The following is a 15,858-nucleotide window of genomic DNA, read 5'->3' on the forward strand; positions in this document are numbered from 1 at the left end:
TAGAGAACCTACAGTTTACTGTAGACTCAAAACCATGGCACATCTTAGCACTTTCACATTAATAAATCACTGCCAATGGAGAAATAAGTGACTTATGACACAAAAAAAGTCCTTGGACCAACTGAGAACTGATTCGGATTTGTGGTGTGATACTTACTAACTTAGCAGCTAAGCCACACACTGTGCACAGCAACATGTAACAGTGCAGAGATGTTCATCACTTTTCTAGCTGCATTGTGAGTACTAGGATTAGAAAGAAGATAGTATCTCAAAAGCTGGTAGCATCTCTGTTTTTGCAGTATGTTTATGTTGTTAAAAGTTCTTGAGTATTTAATACCACATAATTCTTGTCAGAATCTTCCAATCCCAGTTTCTAGCCCTCTTTCTGTGCCCTTCTTCATGGAACTGTCTGAACACTGTTGCACAATGTCAAACTTTTGCAAATTTAAGGAGAGTATATCTTACTGATTATTGTCATAAATGTTGGTGATTGGCAATTGAATGATGCTGCGATGATTGTTGGAAACATTCAGCTGAGTGGAGGGTGGGGCGCGAGTAGAACTTTGTTTGAGTTTATGTTCGCACATGTCAGTGGCATCAGTGCACCACTGAGGGTAGGAAGTCATGCTGCCAAAAGCCTGAACTCTTCATCATGATTAACACTCCAGAATGAGACTTTCACTCTGCAGTGGAGTGTGCGCTGATATGAAACTTCCTGGCAGATTAAAACTGTGTGCCCGACCGAGACTCGAACTCGGGACCTTTGCCTTTCGCGGGCAAGTGCTCTACCAACTGAGCTACCGAAGCACGACTCACGCCCGGTACTCACAGCTTTACTTCTGCCAGTACCTTGTCTCCTACCTTCCAAACTTTACAGAAGCTCTCCTGCGAACCTTGCAGAACTAGCACTCCTGAAAGAAAGGATATTGCGGAGACATGGCTTAGCCACAGCCTGGGGGATGTTTCCAGACGAGGTACTGGCAGAAGTAAAGCTGTGAGTACCGACCGTGAGTCGTGCTTCAGTAGCTCAGTTGGTAGAGCACTTGCCCGCGAAAGGCAAAGGTCCCGAGTTCGAGTCTCGGTCGGGCACACAGTTTTAATCTGCCAGGAAGTTTCATATCAGCGCACACTCCGCTGCAGAGTGAAAATCTCATTCTGGAAACATCCCCCAGGCTGTGGCTAAGCCATGTCTCCGCAATATCCTTTCTTTCAGGAGTGCTAGTTCTGCAAGGTTCGCAGGAGAGCTTCTGTAAAGTTTGGAAGGTAGGAGACGAGGTACTGGCAGAAGTAAAGCTGTGAGTACCGGGCGTGAGTCGTGCTTCGGTAGCTCAGTTGGTAGAGCACTTGCCCGCGAAAGGCAAAGGTCCCGAGTTCGAGTCTCGGTCGGGCACACAGTTTTAATCTGCCAGGAAGTTTCATATCAGCGCACACTCCGCTGCAGAGTGAAAATCTCATTCTGGAAACATCCCCCAGGCTGTGGCTAAGCCATGTCTCCGCAATATCCTTTCTTTCAGGAGTGCTAGTTCTGCAAGGTTCGCAGGAGAGCTTCTGTAAAGTTTGGAAGGTAGGAGACGAGGTACTGGCAGAAGTAAAGCTGTGAGTACCGGGCGTGAGTCGTGCTTCGGTAGCTCAGTTGGTAGAGCACTTGCCCGCGAAAGGCAAAGGTCCCGAGTTCGAGTCTCAGTCGGGCACACAGTTTTAATCTGCCAGGAAGTTTCATGATTAACACTGTTAACAATTTTGACTGCTTCTCTTACTTCTTGTCTACACTGATGATCTTATTAAAATGTCAACATAAGTAAAATCTATATCCTGACCATCTGTTTCACTATGTTTAACGATGGCTGAGTTGCTGTGATTCTTGAGGCACACCTGCCATTCATGCTCTTTTAGCCATTAATTGACTGCACAACCTGTCTCCCCTATGTATTTATCAGACATGAACCTTATTTTGTACACTCCAGCAGTCTGTTGTGGTTCCAGTTATTCTTTTGTCAGTTTTAAGAAATATTTTATTTTATAGCTACTTGAAAAAACTGGGTTTAGATAATGGTGGGTCTTTCTGATACAATCACTCACACTCTTTGTGCGTCACAAAGCACCAGTTATTGTGGATTTCCTGTATACTGTGTCCTAGCTTTCCATCAAACTGATTTTAAGGTAGATGCTGTTGTAATACTTGAGAAAATACTGCAGCTTGTCCTCTCCATATGGCTAGATGATGGAAGTATCATTGATGTAAGAGTCAGTGCGACTTGTAACAAAGCAGATGGATCCTTTCCGTCTGTTATATTTTTCTTTCCTCCAAAATTGGTATTAATTTTTTCCAAATTTTGTAATATCTTCAATATGCTCATCTATATACTATGTGCACAGAACATAACAATCTTGAATATTAATTCAGGGTCTAGCCAATTTAACTTTAGTACCTATTGCAGTCTTCTGGTTATTCAGAATCTATTAGTTTGATTAGCTGACCTGAAAAATGTGCTAATTACAAAATACTAGTAATCTAAGACTTCATTATCATTATTCATTTGTAGGCATATGCCTGATTACTACCTTTTTGATAGAGTTGATAAAAATTGTATGTAAAGAACTATAGCATTCGTACAGCTAATAATGAAAACATGTTAGCAACATTTTCACTCATTTAGTTTCAAATTAATTAACTTTTTTAGTTAAAATGTTATTACTGAAAAGAATCAAATATTTTGGAAACCAGCCAGTGTAATTAAATAGAAATTATAGTTGTATTTACAAGCGCTTATTCAAACAAATATTATATTATTATTCTGCTATTCATTTACTCAGAACTTGAATCTTTAATTTTAATTTATGAAAAGTTATGAAATAATGTACATAAGAACATTTTTGGAAGCCATTTAAGGCAAGTCTACACTGAGTTTGAAGGGCAGCAACATTTATGTCCAAAAACATGGGATAATCTACCACAGATGATGTAGTACAAATTACATACTGGAAACCATGACAAAATTTATGTAAATTGCTTGCATTTCCTTTTGCTGTCTAGAACTATTTGTTGCCCAATGAAACTTTAACATTTCTTGTGTACTCCTTTTGGGAATGCGCATGGATAGCAGCACACCATTTCTCAAAAAATAACTGCAATTTCTTGTCCTGTAAATAATTTTCTTGTGTTTACTATGATAGATTTTTTTTTATTTTTTATTTATTTATTTATTTACTTTATTTTGACCCAACATCAACTTATTACAATATATTTTTTTTTTGTTCCAGTCTTCTGGATAAATCAGAGCCTTATTTACTAGAGTTACACTTTATTGCCTGCTATTATTATCTACACAAATTTCTCTACATTTAATTGAGAGAACAATGTTACATTTATCGACTATACATAAAAACAATTTTCTATTGCAATACATAGGTTAAGAAATTTATAGTTTGTCATACAGTCTTCAGATCGGAGATTCATATATTTACCATTTGTGACAGTCTAAGATCTGAGATTAATATATTTTTAGAAAAACGGTCTTCCATCATACAAGCATACTAAATCTAGAAACTCATCTATTGAATACAAAGGGATTGTACAGGGTTTTTCAAAAATGACCGGTATATTTGAAACGGCAATAAAAACTAAACGAGCAGCGATAGAAATACACCGTTTGTTGCAATATGCTTGGGACAACAGTACATTTTCAGGCGGACAAACTTTCGAAAATACAGTAGTTACAATTTTCAACAACAGATGGCGCTGCAAGTGATGTGAAAGATATAGAAGACAACGCAGTCTGTGGGTGCGCCATTCTGTACGTCGTCTTTCTGCTGTAAGCGTGTGCTGTTCACAACGTGCAAGTGTGCTGTGGACAACATGGTTTATTCCTTAGAACAGAGGATTTTTCTGGTGTTGGAATTCCACCGCCTAGAACACAGTGTTGTTGCAACAAGATGAAGTTTTCAACAGAGGTTTAATGTAACCAAAGGACCGAAAAGCGATACAATAAAGGATCTGTTTGAAAAATTTCAACGGACTGGGAACGTGACGGATGAACTTGCTGGAAAGGTAGGGCGACCGCGTACGGCAACCACAGAGGGCAACGCGCAGCTAGTGCAGCAGGTGATCCAACAGCGGCCTCGGGTTTCCGTTCGCCGTGTTGCAGCTGCGGTCCAAATGACGCCAACGTCCACGTATCGTCTCATGCGCCAGAGTTTACACCTCTATCCATACAAAATTCAAACGCGGCAACCCCTCAGCGCCGCTACCATTGCTGCACGAGAGACATTCGCTAACGATGTAGTGCACAGGATTGATGACGGCGATATGCATGTGGGCAGCATTTGGTTTACTGACGAAGCTTATTTTTACCTGGACGGCTTCGTCAATAAACAGAACTGGCGCATATGGGGAACCGAAAAGCCCCATGTTGCAGTCCCATCGTCCCTGCATCCTCAAAAAGTACTGGTCTGGGTCGCCATTTCTTCCAAAGGAATCATTGGCCCTTTTTTCAGATCCAAAACGATTACTGCATCACGCTATCTGGACATTCTTCGTGAATTTGTGGCGGTACAAACTGCCTTAGACGACACTGCGAACACCTCGTGGTTTATGCAAGATGGTGCCCGGCCACATCGCACGGCCGACGTCTTTAATTTCCTGAATGAATATTTCGATGATCGTGTGATTGCTTTGGGCTATCCGAAACATACAGGAGGTGGCGTGGATTGGCCTCCCTATTCGCCAGACATGAACCCCTGTGACTTCTTTCTGTGGGGACACTTGAAAGACCAGGTGTACCGCCAGAATCCAGAAACAATTGAACAGCTGAAGCAGTACATCTCATCTGCATGTGAAGCCATTCCGCCAGACACGTTGTCAAAGGTTTTGGGTAATTTCATTCAGAGACTACGCCATATTATTGCTACGCATGGTGGATATGTGGAAAATATCGTACTATAGAGTTTCCCAGACCGCAGCGCCATCTGTTGTTGAAAATTGTAACTACTGTAATTTCGAAAGTTTGTCTGCCTGAAAATGTACTGTTGTCCCAAGCATATTGCAACAAATGGTGTATTTCTATCGCTGCTCGTTTAGTTTGTATTGCCGTTTCAAATATACCGGTCATTTTTGAAACACCCTGTAATACCTGGTACATGGTTTGTACTTTCATACTGCCTATTGAATCAGTGTACTTTATGTAGACGTGAATGAAGAATTTTAAATACAACAGTGACAAATAGTAAATGAACAGCACTTTAAAGTAAATTTCAGTGTTGTTGACATTTTTGGCACAATTTATGGTCAATATTTTTACATGAGTAACCAAATAATTCGGTTTTCAAAAAAATTTGTAAGAACAAGCCAGTCGTCTCATCACCTAATATAATTTGAAAGAGTTAAAAGCAATTTTTCATATGTTATTGTATAATCTATTATGTGATTTGAAAATTAATAAATGCAAAACGCTTGTAACAATCAGAGACTAAAGGTCAAAATGAGTGATAAAACTGATAATCTTGCACAGGGAATAGGTAGGGAGTCTGCTGACTTTGATAGGCATACCATGCGGCGAGTGGTGCCTTCAATAGCTGGGTGTATCAGTTCTCAATTTCTGGTGCACTCTATTCTAACTCTTTCCTATCCAGGTTCTGTTCCCACTGTGCTGTTCAATTTTTTTTTACTTTTTTACTCTTTTCTATCTGAGGTCTATACTATTTTCTGTCACCACAACATCTGTGGATGAGGTGATATGATAGTTCTACGTTTGAAGTACCCATCATTTCGGGCATACAAAATTCTTGCAAAATAAGGCACGAAATAATTTTTGTCACAGCATATTTTTATATGCCAAGGGTTCAATGTTCTGTATGAAAGTTAAATTTGGTAGTAAGACACTGTAGTACGTTGTTACAAAAAGCATTTCATTGATGTTATGAGAAAAATGAGTAAGTTCCAAACTAAGTACATTAATTTTGTCCTCTGATCTAAAGTACTTTGCTATATTTTCTTCAAAACCACTTCAAATAACTACGTGGACTAAGATGTTTTCTTCTGATCATAGGGCATTACCAATCAATAATATTTCAGATTAAAACTGTGAGTCAGACCGAGACTCGAACTCGGGACCTTTGCCTTCAGCGGTCAAGTCCTCTAACATCTGAGCTATCCAAGTGTGACTCATGCCTCACGAAAGGAAAGAACCCGAGTTCGAGTCTCAGTCCAGCATACAGTTTTAATCTGCCAGGAGGAAGTTTCATATCAGCGCACACTCCACTGCAGAGTGACAATCTCATTCAATAAAATTTCACTTATTGAAGACAGATTTATAAATGTTGGTATATAGAGTTATTCATAAAATACAAATTCTACTATCGTGCCAATACAATAAGTTACTATTATGTGTACCATTTTTTGTTCATCCATTATATGTTATGTGATATTCGGTGATAATTTGAGAGATACAGAATAGGTAAAAGGTGAGAATTAGAAATTTTTTGAAAATTTGTGATAAAAAAAATTATGTAAAGCGAAATTTTGCTCTTGATCTCACTTGAATGGAGTAATGATGCCAAGGTGGTCAAATGCTGTATATCACATTATGAAGAATCCAAGATTATAATTTTGTTGTAGTCCAAAACTTGTTGGCAGAACCAGTTTTGCATCAAAATTTTTCTCAGATTTCATGCTTGCAAAATTTTTGGGAGTGTTTCTAATAGAACTGATTATGATGAGATAAATGTACTAAACAATCTTGGATCATATGAAATGGCTGATACCATACTGACACCATAAAAAACAAAAATCCAATACTACATAGCAATATGAAAACGTTTATATGTCAACTTTTGTAAGCACTTAATGTAATTACAATGATGATTATGGACTTCTCAAAAAATACAAACAATTATTTATATTTTATTTATGAAATGTATTTTCCAAAGATAATTATGCAAAAATAGATCGCTATATGACAGTAATTTCTTCGCTACACGTTGTTAGAGGTAAATCTTTGTTTTTTGTTCAGTTGGTTGTATGAGTTTGAAGTGCATGGATGATGTCAAGTTATGTGAGCCATTCTGATTTGCGTTGGGAAGAGAAATGACTGAAAATATACGTGTTATTCATCAGGAAGTCGATAACTCCTTAAACAATTTCATTGAAGCAACCCAATCATCCTCTAGATGGTCATAAAAAGTTAAGCCAAAGAAAGGAAATCGATATCAAGCTTACAACTCACAACAAAGAACAGCAACAAAAAAGGTGAGTATTATTGATAAAACTGGTTATTTAAATTCGATGACGCTATCTCTCACTGCAGTGTGTGTCTATCTCAGTGAGGCAAGTGCTCTGAAAATCTGACCAGTCACCAAATTTAGTGACTTACTTAAAAAATTAATGAATCAACTTTGGCCAACAAGAGGGTTGGTAATGGTCAGAACAGGAAGTCTTGATACAAAGCATCATAGTGGAAGACCTGGGACAAGTGAAGCTGACACAGAACAGAAACAGATGGCATTTCAACGTTCACTGCAGAATTCTTTTGGGAGGGCGTCGCAGGACCATGAACCGGGTCATCCAGAAATGTTGACAGATGTATCCATACCAAACTACAACTGCCGCACACATTGAAACAAAATGACAAGACACAGCATATGCTGTACACTGTGAACATTCTTCACCATTTAGAGGAGGACAGAAATTTTCTAAACAACATTTTCAGACAAAACCATATCCCATGTGTGTGGTAAGGTAAACAAACACAACGTTCACAACATCTGGGGCACAATCAGTCCACATACTGTGACAGCCCAAAAGTGAATGTGTGGTTTTGCTGCACAGTTGATCTCACTGTGGGGCCCATTTTTTTCCTCACAAAAAATCAGTTAATTCTAACAATTAACTTGACAAACTGGAGCTGTTTACGTTAGCACAACTGGAAGACTGCCATGACACAGTTGTTTTCCAACAAGATGGTGCATCATATTGGGCTCAGACTACGCAAGATGTTCTAGACGAGTAGATGAGGTGTTTCCAGATGGCTGGATTGGCAGGGGTGGTTGAATTCCTTGGCCTCCAAGGTCGCCTGGCATTACACTGATGGACTTCTTGCTATGGGGGTATATCAAGGACAAAGTATACCAAACATCTGTCAACCACATATATGATTTAAAGAACTGAATTATTGGTGCATGCCACAGTTGATCTGGATATGTCGCAACGAGTGCAGATAGAGCTTGAATACAGACTGGATGTTGTTTTCAGCGTTCTCGGGTGTCCAGCCGGATGCGATTGTTGAAGTCCCATGATATTTTGGCAAATAACCTTTCCGCCATCATCAGGTGGTTCTGATGGAATGGTCTGTCTGCTCATTGTCAGTGTTATTTATGTCCGTCAGTCGGGTTCCGATTCCCTGCGCCGACGGTCTGATTGCGGCCACCGAACTTCCAGTTGCAGCCGCCGACATTCCGTCTGCAAGTGCCAACAATCCGTTTGCGGGCACCAACGCTTTGATTGCGGTCGCCAACAGTCCGTTTGCAGGTGCCAACCCAGGACCGCGCCCACCCCGGCATCACGCCGGGTGGTGGAAGATGCAGAATCCTGTGGAATGTCCTCTGCGGCCATTGTAGAAGGGTCTTGTGTCCACTTATAGCATGACTCCTTGATGGAGTTAAGTAATGGTTGCCATTCCTTGCTTAGTTGAAACCTGTGTCTTGGTTTATGAAATTGTCCATTATGCAAATTTCAATGGCCACCTTGAAGATGCTGTCCCAGTAGAAACTGATAGGGGGTAGAATCTTGGTCTCTTCGTATTTCGCATTGTGTCCAGTTTTCAAACAGTGTTCTGCCAGTGCCGATTTGGTGGGCTGGCCTAGGTGTGTATGGCGTTGGTGTTCTTTGCAGCGGTCTTCAACTGTTCAGATTGTTTGACAACACAAAATTGACACGGTCTTCCGACCACCATCCGAGATACGGACCCTACTGGGGACAGTGAAAGACGGATTTGGCCTCAAGAAAGCGGGCATATATAATATTCCATGTAGTTGCGGAAAAATTGTAGATCAGTCAAACAATCCGAACAGTCGAAGACCACTGCAAAAAACACCAACGCCACACACGCCTAGGCCAGCCCACCAAATCGGCACTGGCAGAACACTGTTTGGAAACTGGACACAACACGAATACAAAGAGACCAAGATTCTGGCCCCCTACCAGTTTCTACTGGGATAGCATCTTCAAGGAGGCCATTGAAATTCACATAATGGGCAATCTCATAAACCGAGACACAGGTTTTCAACTAAGCAAGGCATGTCAACCATTACTTAACTCCATCAAGGAGTCACGCCACAAGCGGACACAAGACCCTTCTACGACGGCTGCAGAGGACACTCCACAGGATTCTGCATTTTCCACCACCCGGCCCAATGCCGGGGTGGGCACGCACCCGAGTCGGTGCCTGCAAACAGATTGTCGGCGGCCGCAATTGAAGCTTCAGTGCTCGCAAACAGAATGTCGGCAGCCGCAATCGGACTGTCGGCGCAGGGAATCAAAGCCCGACTGACAGACATAAATAACACTGACAATGAGCAGACAGACCATTAATCAGGACGACCTGATGATGGCGGAAAGGTTATTCACTGAAATATCGTGGGACTTCAACGATCGCATCCGGCTGGACACCCGAGAGCCCTGGAAACAACACATATGCTGGGAAAGCCTCCGATCACAGACTGGATGTTGTGCATGTCACAAAAGGTGCACATATTGTAATTGACTGAATGGCATAAAACTTTGTGACATAGTGTGTCACAAATGGTTAACATAGTGTGAATGTCTTAATTAGTTTGGGTGCTTTGGCAGATCAAACATGTACTGTACCTTTTGAGATACACTATATAATTAATTGCTGAACAGAAATAATTACATTAAATTATACAACAATGATAAAACAAAAACTTTTCATTGTTCATTTTCTCATTTTAAAACTTGATACAGTTGTTTGAAGAAGAAGGGATAACTTCAAACTATTGCAACATGCAGCACAACATAAGGGATACTTACTGTCCCCATATCCTCCATCCAACAGTTTGCATCCCCTCTATTAAACCATCTCCGCCCCATTATTGTCTCCCACCCTTGTCAATGCACCCACCCACCTTTCCTCACTTTTTAACTCTGTTGTCCCCATCTCCCTGTCCCACAACCTCCCAACGCTGTGCCTGTTGGCAGTGTAGTCCCTGCACTCTCCATCAGACAGCACTCCTCTCTCCTCCTACCCGTGCACTGCTATCCCTTCCCCTTCCTCAACCCATTCCATTCCATAAGACAGTTGCATTTTGGTCTGGGCTGTCTGAGTTGCCAGTCATGTGTGTGTGAGGTGTGCTTACTTGTATGAATGAATGGTGTGAGTTTCTCTTTCTTTTTCTGACAAAAGCAGTGGCTGAAAGCTTATGTGTGTCTTTTAATTGTACCTGGGTGCAACTTAACTTGTCATCATTACGGTAGGTAGCAATCTTTTCCTACATTGTTGAAAATATAAGTGATTGCGTTTATCTTTCAAGGATGCTAAGCAGACAAACTGACCACTTGAAATGAAGAATATACATACAAATAGCAATCAAAATATGAATTAGTGTGCAGCAGCCATCATAACTGATCTGGCTAATAAAACCTAAGATTAAATTCTGTTCATATAAAAGTTGAAGATCAAAATGTTATCTGTCACTCTTCTACCATCAAATAACTATCACCAAATATCTATCAAATGTGTCTACATTATCAAACATATGAGGATCTCCAGACATTACCTCTCAACAATTTTTAGCCAATGCACATCAATAAAACATATAAATCATTAAGTGGACAAACACAGGCAGTCATTTCCTATTGCTTTCTCTTTTGTCGTGAACTGAAGAATGATATGACTAATTTGCAATTACAGTTGCTCATCTAATTGCTAATTTTAATATATTTTGTAAACAGGCAAATACTCAAAAGTTTAATCACATCAAGGTCAAAGTCATGAAACTACTACTATTATTTACAATGTTACATGAAAAATAGAAATACCTAAATAAGACACAAAGATTATTCTGTTCAACTGATACTTACTTTGCGAGTTCCATTGCTGGGCAAAGCAAATCTCCAGATGAGTCAAAATATTCCCTTGCAACCTGCAGAACCAATTTAACACTGCGGTCAAATGATACCATTTTAGGAATCACAGCTGACTTCCGGCACTCCAAAATAGTGGATGCTTCTGCAATATTTTTTTTATCACCTGATGACAGCAGAGTTTCAGCATATATCTAAACACAAGATAGTACAAAATTCACACAAGGGGTGAAAATAGATTTTTTCATTAAGTGACAGGCAAACACATTCACAAACCTCATAACATTCTTTTGTGGGGATGCACCTGAACACCTTTTCTTGCAGTGTCAAAATATCATTCAGTAGTTGCTCCCACTGAGACTTAGAAGGTGAAGAGATTCTGAAACACAGGGAATGCAAGTGAAACAAAACATAAAAGCTAATAAGTTGGATATAAACACGTGCAGTATTTACCCACTGGTCTATACAGCAATTGTGCAGTCAGACAACATTAAGACAGTCGTAACAGATATCTCACTGTAAGTCTGTTGTCAAAGTCAAAAACAAAATGCAATATGAAAATGATACACATCCATAGAACCTTGCTGCGAGAACAACAAAAATTAAACAAGGGGGAGGAGTGTCCACAGAGCGAGTGATCAATAGACAGATACAGAGCCAAACGAGGGTGAAGGGTCAGTGGCAGAGGAGGGAGGGGGAAAGAGAAAAGGGAGGCAGAGGGAGCAGAGAGGCGGAGGGAGCGGAGAGGGAGATGGTGAGGAGGTGAGAGAAGGGAGGTGCAGTGGAGGAGGAGGGGAGAGGAGGGATGGGTGACAGAGAGAGAGAGGGGGGGCAGAGAGAGCGGGGGGGGGGGGCAGAGAGAGCGGGGGGGGGGGGGGGGTAGAGAGAGAGAGAGAGAGAGAGAGAGAGAGAGAGAGAGAGAGAGCGGGGGGCAGAGAGAGAGAGAGAGAGAGAGCGGGGGGCAGAGAGAGAGAGAGAGAGAGAGAGAGAGAGCGGGGGGCAGAGAGAGAGAGAGAGAGAGAGAGAGCGGGGGGCAGAGAGAGAGAGAGAGAGAGCGGGGGGGCAGAGATGGAGGGAGAGGGAGGAGGGGCAGAGAGGGAGGGAGAGGGAGGAGGGGCAGAGAGGGAGCGAGAGAGAGGAGGGGCAGAGAGGGAGGGAGAGAGAGGAGGGGCAGAGAGGGAGGGAGAGAGAGGAGGGGCAGAGAGGGAGGGAGAGAGAGGAGGGGCAGAGAGGGAGGGAGAGAGAGGAGGGGCAGAGAGGGAGGGAGAGAGAGAGGAGGGGCAGAGAGGGAGGGAGAGAGAGAGGAGGGAGAGAGAGAGGAGGGGCAGAGAGGGAGGGAGAGAGAGAGGAGGGGCAGAGAGGGAGGGAGAGAGAGAGGAGGGGCAGAGAGGGAGGGAGAGAGAGAGGAGGGGCAGAGAGGGAGGGGGAGGGAGGAGGGGCAGAGAGGGAGGGGGAGGGAGGAGGGGCAGAGAGGGAGGGAGAGGGAGGAGGGGCAGAGAGGGAGGGAGAGGGAGGAGGGGCAGAGAGGGAGGGAGAGGGAGGAGGGGCAGAGAGGGAGGGAGAGGGAGGAGGGGCAGAGAGGGAGGGAGAGGGAGGAGGGGCAGAGAGGGAGGGAGAGGGAGGAGGGGCAGAGAGGGAGGGAGAGGGAGGAGGGGCAGAGAGGGAGGGAGAGGGAGGAGGGGCAGAGAGGGAGGGAGAGGGAGGAGGGGCAGAGAGGGAGGGATAGGGAGGAGGGGCAGAGAGAGAGGGAGGGAGGAGGGGCTGAGAGGGAGGGAGGGCGGAGGGGCAGAGGCAGGGAGGAGGGGGAGAGAGGAGAGGGGGGAGAGAGGAGAGGGGGAGAGAGGAGAGGGGGGAGAGAGGAGAGGGGGGAGAGAGGAGAGGGGGGAGAGAGGAGAGGGGGGAGAGAGGAGAGGGGGGAGAGAGGAGAGGGGGGAGAGAGGAGAGGGGGGAGAGAGGAGAGGGGGGAGAGAGGAGAGGGGGAGAGAGGAGAGGGGGGAGAGAGGAGAGGGGGGAGAGAGGAGAGGGGGGAGAGAGGAGAGGGGGGAGAGAGGAGAGGGGGAGAGAGGAGAGGGGGAGAGAGGAGACGGGGGAGAGAGGAGAGGGGGAGAGAGGAGAGGGGGAGAGAGGAGAGGGGGGAGAGAGGAGAGGGGGGAGAGAGGAGAGGGGGGAGAGAGGAGAGGGGGGAGAGAGGAGAGGGGGGAGAGAGGAGAGGGGGAGAGAGGAGAGGGGGAGAGAGGAGAGGGGTCCTGCAAGTGTACTGTCGGGATGGTATTCCAAGATATCTGGTCCAAGTGCACCTTGAATCAGAGGGTTAGGAAAAATGAGTTTTAAGACACTGTACAAACTTCATAACATTGTCCAAGTAATGAAGATGGGAGGGCTTCATTGAGCAGAGCATGATGACACTACGTCATGAAAAAAAGACTGCTGTCTGTATGACTTTCCAGAAAAGCTGACAGAATCACAAAAAGAGGAACGTCCATAATAAGATGGAAGGATAACATCTGAGGAAATATGGCATGAACAACGCACCTGATGGAAAAGGTTAATTATAGAACTGAATGAGCCATTTAAAGAAAAAATGAAAACAAAACTTTTTATTTATTTTCCATTATATTATGGTACACATTAAAATATACCTTCTCATGTATTATATTACCAAGGATTAAAAGCTTATCTTTATGTAATACATCATATTATTACTTGAATGTTTTGTCAAGTATGGGAATTGTATGCACGGTATTTAAAAACTCACACAAATTTGACACAGATAAAGCAAACTAGTGAAATCAAGGAGGTTTCAAAAGATTTTATTCTGGTAAGAAGAATAATTATCTACACAACCACAAACATCAACCAGCCTAAAAGAGCATGATTCGCTTGCTCATGTTGAATTAGTTGTTATAAGTTAAATTTTGCTTCAGAGTTCCTCGGTAACATGTTTTGTAAATTAAATGCAAGTAAGAACTATACAATTTACCAACAAAAATTCAAAAAAATCTTAAAGTTGTTCTCTAAATACAAGCAAATTTTCCAAACTGGTAATATCAAACTATAAGAGGAAGCATAGTCTCTATCCTGCTGCACCAAAAAGCAATTTATATTCCTTATTCACTCACCTCTTTGCAAGTGATCTTGCCAACCTGCTAAGCAACTGCTTCACAGCAGGAGCATTATTAGCAATATCTCGTATGTAGGATACTGCTTTAGGAATTCCATTATTACGGAGGATCTTAGCAGATGTCAGCTGACGTTGCAACTCGTTCAATTTATCTCGAATCTTAGGAAAAAGATCATTAAGAGACCTAAAATGAAGACATTTAATATTTATAAAATCATTTATGAAGTATTGTACATGCTTGGAAGAATATTATACCACTTCACTCATGTATTTAAATGTGTCTTCACTCATGTATTTAAATGTATTTAAATGTGTGTGGATATCACAGACTAAATGCTTTGTGTAAGCCTGAACAAGATAATGAACAAGTTCAAACAACCAGACACCATTTCTAAAATAAAAAACCCTTGAAAGTGACATGGGATAATCAACTGAAATAATCTCAAGTTCCAGTAGAATTAGTTATCTGAAAGGTTTTAATTCAAAGCAGTCCATAAAAATGCCACAGCAGGAAATATTAAGATGAGTATTAATCAGCCTAACACAGAAGTACTTTAATGGAAAATGTTGCTATTACACAAAGTAAGAGCCTCTCAGTAAATACAATGTACACAATTAAACTATTAGTGCCAGTTGTTCATAGCATTAGTGCCATTGTATCTTTCTTTTCACAATTATTACAGTTAGATTATGTTAGGAACCAGGCCTCCAAAGTCAACTGTTAATAATTGTTCCAGCACTAATTTTTAACTTAACAGATTTTTAAACAAAACATTAAAAGAAGCTTCTACTTTTCCAAATACGTTTTGTATAAATATTCCTATGAATTAATGAACAAAACAAAAATCGTTGAAGTACCAGGATGGTACCCATTTTAACTTCACTGGATATTGTTAATCTGTACTCATGTATACCAATTAATGAAGCTCTTGATATAATTACTAAGAATTTACTGACCCATAACATGCTTTCCCCTCATGATGATGTGGAATTAATTGAATTACTATAACCGTTCTTGTCTTTCAATGCCTTTACCTTCAATTACAAATTCTACTCTCACCCAAATGGCTTAGCTCTGGGTAGCTCACTTACTGGTACCCTGGCAGAGATTTTTGTCAATCATTTTGAATGCACGTTTTTTGAATCACATTCAGAATTTGTAGCAAAAGTTAAATCATATGATCATTATGTAGTTCACATATTACTATTATATGAAGGATGTGATGAAGACATTTCTAATTTATGCACCCATTTCAGTTCCTTGCACCCTAATATAAATTCACTTTTGAAGAGGAAGTGAACAATTGATTAAATTATTTAGATTTATCTATTTCTAGGAAAGACAATACTCTTATTTTCAGAGTATTTCAAAAAACCCATTTGCACTGATGATGTAACTGATAAAGATTCATGTCATCCAAACACCTACAAATGGGTGTATTATTTTCACTGCAGAATTTTGAGGCTAGATATAAATCAGGATGCGTGGTGTAAGGAATTCCAGACAATTGCTCAAGCAGGGTAGCAAACATGGTATAATGCTCATTTTATTTGTAAACTGTTTTATAATCTATATAGAAGAAGAAATTCAAAGTAGTCAAAAAAGAGGATAAATAAAGTTGTTTAGTTAGTCTAAGTCACA

At 41.6% G+C, this 15,858-nt stretch overlaps 1 protein-coding gene across 2 annotated transcripts in view; it reads right to left on the bottom strand.

The window, feature by feature from the left end:
- LOC126262433 (NBAS subunit of NRZ tethering complex-like) overlaps positions 1–15,858 on the bottom strand; it is a 412,445-nt gene that overhangs the window by 263,123 nt on the left and 133,464 nt on the right. For both annotated transcript variants that reach the window (XM_049959075.1, XM_049959074.1), the window contains exons 20-22: positions 14,215–14,400; positions 11,372–11,474; positions 11,093–11,289 (exon numbers count right to left, since the gene is read on the bottom strand). In XM_049959075.1, the coding sequence (XP_049815032.1) occupies positions 11,093–11,289; positions 11,372–11,474; positions 14,215–14,400 (486 nt within the window). The remainder of the gene's footprint in view (positions 1–11,092; positions 11,290–11,371; positions 11,475–14,214; positions 14,401–15,858) is intronic.

This window comes from Schistocerca nitens, chromosome 6 (assembly GCF_023898315.1).
Source record: "Schistocerca nitens isolate TAMUIC-IGC-003100 chromosome 6, iqSchNite1.1, whole genome shotgun sequence".
NCBI lineage: Eukaryota > Metazoa > Arthropoda > Insecta > Orthoptera > Acrididae > Schistocerca > Schistocerca nitens.